The sequence below is a fragment of the Belonocnema kinseyi genome, chromosome 10 (genome assembly GCF_010883055.1).
Source record: "Belonocnema kinseyi isolate 2016_QV_RU_SX_M_011 chromosome 10, B_treatae_v1, whole genome shotgun sequence".
NCBI classification, from domain to species: Eukaryota; Metazoa; Arthropoda; class Insecta; order Hymenoptera; family Cynipidae; genus Belonocnema; species Belonocnema kinseyi.
The window spans coordinates 32543032-32555032 of NC_046666.1; the positions used below are offsets into that span (position 1 = coordinate 32543032).

The window sequence follows — 12001 nt, forward strand, 5'->3', positions numbered from 1 at the left end:
GTGAATCCTTCCATATGCAATCCATTCGTTCACAAATATCTTTTCCATTCAACCTCTATATTTCCACACCCTCTCCTGTGTTCCTTATCCCACCAAAACTCCCTGACCAGCTTACTTCCACCCTATCCCAAACATTTCAGAAACGATTCTCCCTATCCCAAGCATTTCAGAAACGATTCAGTAAAAGTTTCCCTCCACTCCTATTTATTATCTTTCACATGGTTCCCTCTATCTTAATATTTCACGACTCTTTTTCCAGATCATTCTCCTTTTCCTGTGCTTTATTTTTACACATTGATCTAATATTCTTTTGCATTTCTAGGTACTCCTTTCCTCTCGTATTTCCCTTTTTGACCTTTTGTACTTCCTATTAAACTTTTTTTAATCTTTTAAATTATCTATCTACACAAGACTTACATTTTTTCATTCTTCTGTTTAAATATCGTGTTTTCGGCACAACTTTTCACTTTATCTTCCGAAACATTCTATAGCCCTTCCATCGACTCCCCTTCAAAGACTACTTTCCATAACTGCCTCAGATACTTCTCTATCGCTTTGTTCGTCCATCTTACCCTCTCCTCCAACGACACTTCTTCTCCTACCTCCCTTTCACCAGTCTCCCCCTTTATCTACAACTATAATGAATAAACATCTGATACTACTCTCTCTTCCACTGCAAATCTCTTCGTCTCCTCCTACCCTTGTATATTCATGAATACATAGTCTTTCACCGGCACCCCTACCTCAATTACATATGTATATTCTCCCCTTTATCCTTTATTTTCATACTATTATTCATCGTATAGCCTCTATACTCTATCAACTCTCTTAGAATATCCCCTCCTTATTTATTATCTTATCCTTCAATTTCCTTTCGAAGCTCTCCCCTTCTTTGCAAATGTCCCTTTCCTTCCCAAATCTCGCATCAAAGTCCCCAACTCCCAGTACCACTGCAAACTCTTCTCTCTCTTTCCCTGCATGTCCCTTTCGTTAATCCTTTCCATCCCATCCTGATTGTACACAATAACAAACTTACAACTTACCCCACCTTTCTTTACTGTCCCAATTTGCAAACCTTCCCCCTCTCACTCTTTATAAAATTTTTTTTCTGATCCATCCGTAACTCCCGTTATAATTTCTCTACTAACCCTTCCTTTGTTCATAACCCTAAGCGACTCCTGGGGCCTCTAAAAATCCTCATTCTGCAGAATTTTTTCTTGATTATAATTGATTTTGTTGAATATCTGATGAATGTTTTGTAAACAAAAATTATCGTGAACAGTCCTGTAAGTTCAGGATGACTAGCAAAACTTATTAAAAGTTTAAATCCGAGAAAAATAAATTATTATCAATATTTTTATAATACTTTTTCGATTTTTGACTTTCTACCTGAACATGGTAAAACCACGGTATCTTATTATCAATTTGCATGAAGTAATCATAGCACGCGCTATATGAACCAAAAATCTTCTGTTGTTTTTAATTTTTTCAAATGCGTCTTTCAGAATGATTTAGTAAATCTTAATATCCGTTTCAGTGTTCCCGGAAAAGCTTAATAATGGCCAATATTCATTAGTTTCATAATTTTTAAATTTATCTGCTATATCATCAGAGATTGTACCTTACCGACAGTAGATCAACCCTCCAAACCATGAAGGCAGAAAATCTACACAATATTGATCAAGTTAAGAATCTTCAATGACAGAAAATGCTTAACGTCTTAATAAGACTAGATGGAAAATAATGTTTTTAAATCAAAATTAAAATTATTTCTTGAAAAAAAGATCCTACTCCATCTTCACTCCATTGGGAATCGAACCACAAAACTTTAAAGTTTCATCGCAACAAAATACACAAACGATACACTTCTCAGGGCTGTCAGCCAAACTACTTTCTTTTTTTCAAATTTGGCGGAAAACCGCCTTTTAAGGATCTATTTGAGGTTATGGTTAAAACACAAGCCACTTTGATATTTCTGAATATCAGAAGTTTTGTGGTTCGATTCCTAATGAAGTGAAGATGAAGTAGGATTTTTTTTCAAAAAATAATTTTAATTTTAATTTTAAAATATTATTTTCCATCTAGTCTTATTAAGACGTTAAGCATTTTCTGTTATTGAAGATTCTTAACTTAATAGATATTGTGTAGATTTTCTGCCTTCATGGTTTGGAGGGTTGATCTACTGTCGGTAAGGTATTTTGTTGCGATGAAACTCCATTTGAATTTGGCGGAAACCCGGTTTTTACGGATCTTTTTGAGGTAATGGTTAAAACACGAGCCAATCTGATATTTGTGACTTCGGATTTGGATTCAGGAGATCAAAATAAATAAGAATACACTGCTCTGGTCCGCCGGGCAGATGGCTTGTAATTTTTTTTCGAATTCGGTGGAAAACCGCCTTTTAATGAGTGTTTTTTCAGGTTAGGGTTAAGCACGAGCCAATTTGATAGTCTTCTTGAGGGCTAAGCCTGTGAAGAGGCACAAGTAAGCTTAGCAGCCAATGAACAGGGAGTCGTCGTGGGCCTAATTGAAAGCCGCTCAGAAGACTGACTCCCTGACGCTGGTAGTGGCGATAACGAGCTACCCAGACTCGATGCTCACCATAGAGCAATTTGATCTTTTTAGGAAGGCTACCTGAAGGGTACTCCAAAGAGTGTCTTCAAACCAATTGTTAAGACTCAGACCCTTCTTCTATAGGCAATGGGTCTTTATGATTTGTGCAGCCTACCCGGCGGCCAAAGCTTGGTTACACAAGGCTGTAGTCAAGACAAAGCCTTGGGAAAGCGCAACGTTTAAGGTGGGTGGGGTTTTTTATGTTCCATAAGATGGTAAAGGCCAAAGCTTGGTTCCCAGGTGAACTGGAAGACCCGCCTGTAGTCCTCCGGTGGTTGTAGCGATCCAGCCTCTCACTTCAGACAACGTCCCGGCGAATCGTCAGGTAGTATAGACTTCACGAAGAGAACACAACGGGAGGAGGAATTAAACGTCTCCTAGTTGTGTAAATCTTTGAGTCTTAGACGAGGGCTCTTGCGGCCGTGAACAACAGGCCCTTTCATCACTTTAGACACGTCAACTTTCAGGTTGCCAGTTAGGGACAGGGGGAGCCTTTCGGTGCACAAAAAGATCGGGAGCAGACCTCAATGACTGCTCCAGATCTAACCATTACCCAAATTAACTTGCATCACAGCAATAGCACCTCTGCAGTTTTGCAGCGGGGTAGCGCAACGAGGCATACAGGTATCTCGCTAATCCAGAACCCCTGGATAGTTTGAGATATCATTAGGTGTTTATGAGGGGGGGGGGGGGGGGGGGGAGCTGGCTTTTGTTACACGAACGTCAACTCAAGAGGTAAAGATCTAGTGGAATACCTTATCAGCACTGATTTAGATATTCCTAATACGGGAAATACGGGGAATATTAACAACCTGCTTCTCGCAACGTTATAACGCGAAGCGCCCAATACTTTCAATTATTTGCCACATTCACAGTTTGAGGGCAGCAATGATTCTTAAATAAGGTCAATATCAGATGTTATTATGCCAATCACGTATGTCGTCCACTTCGATCAACGATTAAACGCTAAGCGATCAAAATTTTAAGCTAACTGCAATATATATAGTTTGAGGGAGCAGTAGTGTTAAAATAAAATCAGTATCAAGTACTATTGTGCCATATATCGTCTACTAAAAGCAACTTTTGAACGGTAAGCGCCCAATATTTAAAATAATCGGCAAGACATTGTGTTAAATTCGACACATTTAATCAATAACCAAATGCCAAACTTCAAGTAATTGTTAGGAGATTAAGATACAAAAATGTGTTCAGTACTTTCTTTCAAAAAGTCAGCAATGATGCTATTTGGGAATGGTATAACTAATCAAGGCAAGTTTGCAAATTGTTCAGCCATGAAAAGCAATATTTAAAATGATCCAAACAGTTAAGTTAAGATTGAACATGGTCCAGACAATGAAGGCACGATTGGAAAAAAAAAACTTCTCAATAAAGTCAAGATTGGACATGATCTAGCCAGTGGAGGCCAGTTTGGAAATGATTCGTAAATTACAAATAAAAAAACAATATTTGGAACAATCTAGCTAAGAAAGACAAGATTGGACAAGGTCCAGCCAATAAAAGCAAGATTGAAAATAATCTAGCCAAGAAATTCAAGATAGGACTGGATTCAGTCAGTGAAGGCTAGATTAGAGTCTATTTAGCCAATGTAGGCAACATTTGGAACCATTTTGTCAATTAATGCAGGAATGGGAATGAATTACCTAGTCAAGACAGGATTCAGTAAGATCCAATTTATTAAAGCGATATCATTCAGTCTATAAAGACAAGTTCAGAAATAGTTTAGAAGACGCGGAGAGGTCAGGGTTATTGACACCACTGAGATATATTTTCAAATACCTATGACATCAAGGAGATTGTCTTCTTGCGCCCTATTACCAGCATCATTGATTGCATGGATTAGTCGTGTCGAGAAGTATCGAATATTTTGTTCATGACGTGCATATCCGAGAAACCACAATACACTGGCAATGTGTGCACATGTACCAACAGTTTGAGCACCAGACTAACATGTACAGTAGTATTCTTGCACAAGTTTGACTTTCTTATTATCCATTTCGTCATCTTCGTAGGTTGGCATGCAATCCATAGCTGCTGTATTCCTGCATTGCGGAATCGTGAGCACACTCTTATCCTCAATAATTTAGCTTCTGGTACTCTTCCGCATCTGCTAACATTTCAACCTGGAAATCATCTGTGTCATCCCTCTGAATTTGGTCCTCTACACGGGATGGGGCTAATTTGATTTGATATGTCTCGATAGTCAGCTCTTTCAAATAGTTTAGAGTTAATAGTGGAAAATGGGGTATCTGTTTTGAGTTTAAGCGAACCCATCTTTGAGCGTTCCGTGTGTGCAACCTATCAACCTGCACCAGGGCTGAACCACATTCGGTTCTCTGGCTTTCTGAAGCAATTGTCAACACACGTTTATATCAGCCTCTTCAATGGTGATAAGAGGATGATACTTATTTATGATTGCACCAGCGATGCGATAAAAATCCCCCAGATTTGGAAGATGCGGAATTAGCACAATATTGTCTAAGAATTTGAATATTATTTTCATGTGACCATTCCTAGCATCTACAATCTATCTAGACTTTGTGACTAAACGTCAATCATTGGCTTCCTTCGTAGAAAGCTGTCGGTGTCTAGGTGGTAGAAGTGCTGGCATTTTCCATCTGATACTGAGGCGAGTTAGTAGCTCATCGACATCCCGATAACCTCTATCTACTATCACAATGTCATTTTCCTGGGACCACTGTGTCACTCTCTCAGCATCTCTCTCAAATTTGCTTCGTAGAATTGCAGCGTCATGATTTCGAATATTCGGAAAATAAGGCCCTTGTATGTCCAGAATGTATCCATTTGGTGCTACAATCAGAATAGGCTTAAGTAGATGGTGTCCCTTGTGAACACAGTATGACTGCCGAAGAGATTGAGAATTGGTACTTTTGGGTACATTGACATATGTACCGTCAAATTTTGTAATCGCCCGTGGAGTCTGTCACTCTGGGTTGTATGATTCATTTTCAAATTCAGTGATATATCTTTCTGTATACTTTTGTCGCGTGGGAGCATCAACTCCAATACTATGAGGAACAAAGCGTTAAATCAGTGATTGCCTGACAGTGGAAATGACAAGACATAAAGCTTGTTGACTTGAATATTGGAACATGTATTTCAAAAGTCTTTAGAAAGCCCTTGTCGAATCTTAAACAAGAACATTAAAAGGTCCTTCTTGCGGATGTACCTGTACCTGTCTTGGCTGGGTACTCTGTCGCAATAAGCAAATAATTCCAGAAACTGTTCTTTTGTCACAGGAGAAAAGAATTCGAATTTGTCATCAGTAAAACAATTTTTATCTTCTAACCGCTTCTGAGTTCCCGCAACATCACGAAGGCCTTGTAAAAATACTTGAAATTGCTATCTTGGGATAACTTAAGGTCTGTTTATAGAGAGTAATCCAGCAAACAAATTTTTTGGAATGAAGCCATTGTCGTTTAAATGGTTTCTGCAAGATTTGACATTATAGAGGATACATATGTATTTTGTAAAACGAAAAAGTTTATTCTGCATTCCAGTGAAGGCCTATGTATATCAATTTCAGCATTGCAAACCATGAAAGTTTGACTTCCGGCTTGAGTGAACACGTCAAGTCTCATACAAGAAGGTTTCCTTTCAACTGCAGATATTTCATTAAAAATAGACTGAGTATAGTTGGAAGCATATTCTGGTGATACTTGTAATAATAAATGGTGGCCTATTAAATCCATTTCTGCTCAAAATAGAGAGTTTGCATTTATTAGCATTTCCATCGCCAACTATGCGAGCCATCAGTCCAGGAGAATATGCTATAAGAGAATATACTATAAGAAACGAAACTGACAAACAGTCAGTTTCGTTTTCTACTTGGCGGTTTTTATACTTTCTGAAAATTATATTCTGCACTAATAAGTATGTTGCATGAAATACACCTCTCAGACTATCTTAAAGCATAAACTGAGTGAATCTATTCACAACTTTCATAACAAAGAAGAAGTTTATTTTTTTACTGGTAACTAACTTCACTCAGTTTCCGTTTACGAAATGTAAATGGTGTATTTTATTTATTCTGAATTCTAAATGAGAAACAGAAACAGAAACAGAAAACAGAAACAGAAAACAGAAACAGAATGTTAAATCGCCTTTCTATGCTAAAATTAACTCCATTAGCCACCTCGTATCCTTACATTTAAGAATATAGAATGTATTTCAAATGTACGTAGTCTATTCTTAACGAAATAGCAGCTGATGAACATGATCTTACTCGAAAACTAATGTATTGATGCAAACTAGTAGTGAAGCTTCAATGATACATTGTCCCAACCGCACTTGATGCTGACCTTATTTTAGAACCATTGCTGCATTAAAAATATCAGTCTTGTAATTAGTTCAAAATATAGGGCACTTAGCATTCGACCGTTGCGGGAAAAAGGCGATACATATGATTGAATGATCTCACATAACATTGAGCCCACTTTGCACCATTTCTTCACTCAAAGTAGTAATTGTATCACTCATCATAAAACATTGCGCACTTAGAGTTCGTCCGTTTTGAGAAGCGCGCAATCTATATCATGGGCACATTCACATTTAATACTGACCTCTTTTTATCACTGTTGCTACCCTTAAACGCTTAGCGTTTGATCTTTGTTGGAAGTGGGCGATATACATGATTGTAACAATATCACTGGATACTGATCTTCTCTTAGGACCGCTACTGCCTTCTAACTGTGAATTTCTCTAATAATTAAAAATGTTGACCGTTTAGCGTTTGAGCGTTGCCGGAAGTCGACAATAAATATGATTGAAAATCATGCAACTGCTAGGTTGCTGACACTCTCAAAATTGTATTTTTTCAAAATTACAGCACTTTTTTGGAAATAGAGGATAATGCGAAAAAGTCAAACTTCTGAAATGTATAGCAAAAGTATTTTTTGGTCAATATTTATTTTTCGTAATTGGCCGCAACTATTTTAGAAAAATCTTAGGAAATTTAAAACTGCTAAATCTACTCGTGTGTAAAAACAGGATGAAAGTCTGGACAACCATATTTTTTCTAAGATTGAAAATGCAAAGTAGACGAATTTGTTTTTAATACAGTTATATTTTTAGATTTTATGACAACTTATCCGGTAGAATCCATTTAATAATTTCAGTTTAAGATTGCTGAAATTAGAAGCCGCACTAATTTAAACATTTGCAAATGAAAATGTTATTCGCGATATGAAGAAAAAAGGTTAACGAAATATAATTGTATCAATATAAATGATTTGCTATACCTACAGCGTTTTTAAATAAAAATAATTTCAAATTACGCATTCTTTTTCAATCTCCTTACCTTTTCTGCAAAACGTAAAAGAAGACCAACATTACTCGCTTCGCCTCGCGTCGCACGCATGTCCCTACATTCTTGCTTTGCCTCGCATCGCCAACCTCTGCCTCCGCGACTAATACTTAATACTTCTCTACTATAAAGAATAGTTACAATTGTCTTACACATACTTCCTTTTCTATTTACCATATCTCCTCCTAGATTCCTCCTCCTCCTTTCTTTTTTCTTCTTCTCCATCGTACCCCCCCCCCCCTTTCACCCATGTTACTGTCTTTTTTGTCCCTGCTTTTATGCAACAAACCCTCTTTACTTATAGCCATCCATTCCACCTTCTTACACTCCTTCAGCCAGTGCTCCACTTTACATCTCTTTTGTTAAACCTCGACTCTCTTATTCTTTCCTTCCCTTTTGTGTTCTCTCTCTCCATGTCGTTCTTCTTTACCATTTCACATACCTTCTTTTCTTTCTTCCTCGAGCATCCTTCTTACTTCATACATGTGCAACCCATTCGTAATAAATTATCTTTTTCTTTCAACTTCTATCTTCCCACACCCTCTCCTGTTCTCCTTATTCTACCAAAACTCTCTAACTTGCTTACTTCCAGCCTCTCCCAAATTTTCGTTCTTATATTTACACGCTTGACTTCCCGTTATAATCCAGCATGATTAAAGCTTCAATGTCTGAGATAAGTAATAAGAAAAGTCATGAAGTAGCCCTCAATGTACCTGTGGCTGATACGGAATTCGATGAAGCAACTGATTAAGATATCAGTGAAGATAGCACCGAGAGTAACGATGACACTGATCAGGAAGAATAAGTTTGTAAAGAAGGAAAAAGATTGTATGCTGCACTCATTCAATTAAGGAGATCTGAATGATTTAATCGAAGAACTAGGGCTCCTGAAAGATGGGACTGAATTGCTAGCTTCCAAACTAAAATAAAGAAATATGTTACCTAATGAAACAAAGGTTTCAATTTATTGGAATTGGGATGAGCCATTTCGAAAATACTTTACAGAAGAAGACGACTTTTCAAACTTGTAGAAAATTTTTTGCTACGAGAAGCTGACATGTTTCACTCAGGGCTAAATTTTTTGGGACATGTTATATCGGTTATTCTGGAAATGTCTAGCATTTTTAAAATTTTATTTTGGGTAATTTATGGTAAGTTACCATGTTTACCTGTAAAAATTACCATTATTTACCGAAAATTTTCATACAATTTTATAAGTTTCCGTTTGATTTATGGGTATTTTTTGAGACACTAATTACATGTCGTCGAAGAGCAAGAAAAGAGCAAAGAATCGCCCCTAATGAGTTTTTTTTTATTGTAATAATTTTTATGAGGTTTTACGAGTAACTATGCTGAGTCGTTACCAAGCATATTTCGGTCGCACTTTTTTATTATTACGTCATGTTAAACACGGATGTCAAGAATATCTGTTTTTTTTTGCTAATTGGAAGACAAACTGCACGAGATTGTCAGTCTCACAAAAATGTATGTAGTCATTCCGTACACATGAGGAGTTCGTTTTAAATACCTGGCGCAAATTTGGATTATTTCTGGTTCTTGCAGTGTATACGAATTTATTATCTGATTACACAAAACATTTTAGAAGAAAAACAGAAAGTATTGATAATTCAATGATGGTCCTGAATTGAGTATACTGAAATCTAGACTTGAAAATTATTGAGTGTTAGTTTTTATGAAAAACATTTCTGTGTTGAAATGTTGTCACAGGCTTATACTGCCCAACATGTCGAAAGCATTTTTGGTTAGAGTTGGATTTATATTTGATCATTTTGCACGGGGCTGTCCCGGTATATATCATCAGTCACGGGCGCATTTTTATAATGCAATCAAGTGATCTGATGAGAGCAGTCTGCCCAGACATATTGGGCAAAGCCTGGTTTTTACCCCATCATTGACGGACTGGGTTGTAGTCAATTACACGATGAGGGGACCTACAGCTTAAGATGGGTTCCGAACCACCAGAACCTCAGTAAAGGTACATTGCAAAATTTCTAGAGGTACCGGCTCAGTGATCTAACCCCGGACCTCTGAATTGAAGTCCGAGTGTCTAACCAATTGAGCCACCGAGGCTCAGTTATTATTATTATTGTTATTATTATTCAGTTTTAGTTTTTATTCAGAAAAATTAGATATATTTTTCACATTTATATTATTTTTTCATCCTGTCTAGACGTTCGCGTGGTGGGTCTTGTTGCCATCGGTGGAGTGGATTCACATTTGGTTCGGCTTGTGGTGGATGGGCTTGTTCTTGTAGGGCCATTAGGTGTGGGACGTTTTCATATATAATACGTCTTATATCCGCCGCTCCGTTCACATTGTAGTAATAGCTTTGTGTATTGGTTCCTACATCTAAATCTATGCGTAAGCGTCTGATCCATCTATGTCGATCACGAAGCACGAATGTTCTTACTCCTGGAGCATACGTTTGAAGAAATTTGAATTCGTGATGTCTTTCTCTAGAAGAAAAAGCTGATTCTGTAAAAAAATTAAAGATTTGTGAAAATTGCGCACATATTCAACTGATCTTGAGGATAAATTGATAAAATTAACAAAGGTTTTGAAATATTTACTCGAATTTTTTTAATGTCCTTGGCATTTTCAAGAGCTTCAAAAAATGTTGATGGAGTTGAAAGGGTTTTGAGTAACTAAGGTTCTTTTATAAGAATTTTAAACATTTTTATATTGATTTCATTAATTAAATGGAATTTAGAGGGATTTAAAATAATTGAAGAAATTGTAAAAGGGTCTCAGGCATTTTAAGGGATTTCAAAACTTTCAAGAGCCTTCAAAAGTTTTCACGGAATTCACTTCAGAACCTTTAAGGCTTTAAATATTGAAAGATTTTAGTATATTTAAAAAAATTCCTGGTAATTTGATTAGATTTTTTATTACAAAAAAAATTTAATTAAGTTGAATTTTCTACTAAAATATTTTAGTTTTTATATCCGAAAATTAGAATTTTCAACAAAGAAGTTAATTTTTCACCAAATACATTAATTTTCTACCAAATTATTAAATTCTCAAGCCAAAAACAAGGTTTTTCTAAAAGACAATTATATTATAAACTCTAAAACATAGATTTTTAAACGAAACAGTTTGATTGGTAACAAAAAAAGACAAATTTTCCATAAAAAGATGACCTTTCAACCAAATAAGATACACTCTCAGTAATTCTCTCTAAACGATAAAGTCGGTCCTTTAATCGTTAAAGTAGAATCCCAATGGGCACAAAATTTGGCAACGTCTTTCCGACATCATTACGACATCTTTACGACAACTTTACGACAGCTTATGTCCATGTCATTAAGTCGTCGTTATGATATCGTGAATATGTCGTATGATCTGACGATGTCTTTACGATATCGTAAAGACACTGTAACGACGTGAAGACGTCGCCAAATTTTGTGCCCACTGGGATTCTTTAAAAGCAGATTCATTTCACTCTTAAACGATCTAGTTTAACGCTAAGAGTATGCACTCTGATAAGAGTAAGTTCCATTTTAAGCATTAAACTGCACCTTCTAGGCGTTAAAGTAGAATAGCTTATTGTTGAAACGATTCTTGGTTCAACGACTCGCACTTTAACCGTTAAAGGATCTGTTTTCAAACTTCATTCTCAAACAATGCAAGTTTGAGGGCGCCAACGGCGCGCTCGGATATTTATTATTTGCATTTGTAATGCTTGAATAAAACTTGATCAAAAAGATCTTTTTTAGATGGAAGTATTTTTATGCGTCTTCAACAATTTCGGTTAATTAATCTTTTCTTGCATCCTGCATAGTTTGGCTACAAAATGGAATTTTTCATTATTTTTTGTGCAATCAAAATTTGAATTTTCGATTCCTTAAGAAACTCCATAAATTTGTTACGATAATTTTGTCGGGATTTTAAAAATAAATGTTTTTCTTCTCTTCACTTTTTTTCATATCGTGCGTATTTTGGCTCAAAATTTTGATTTTCGGTTGATTGCAAATTTTTGAAAAATGCTATAACTCTGAGAATTTTGTTTTTAACAAAAAAAGT

At 36.3% G+C, this 12001-nt stretch overlaps 1 protein-coding gene across 1 annotated transcript in view; it reads right to left on the reverse strand.

The window, feature by feature from the left end:
- Window positions 1-10127: 10127 nt before the first annotated feature.
- LOC117181065 overlaps window positions 10128-12001 on the reverse strand; it is a 34608-nt gene continuing 32734 nt past the window's right edge. The window contains exon 2 of the mRNA XM_033373633.1: window positions 10128-10453. Coding sequence (XP_033229524.1) covers window positions 10128-10453 — 326 coding nt within the window. The remainder of the gene's footprint in view (window positions 10454-12001) is intronic.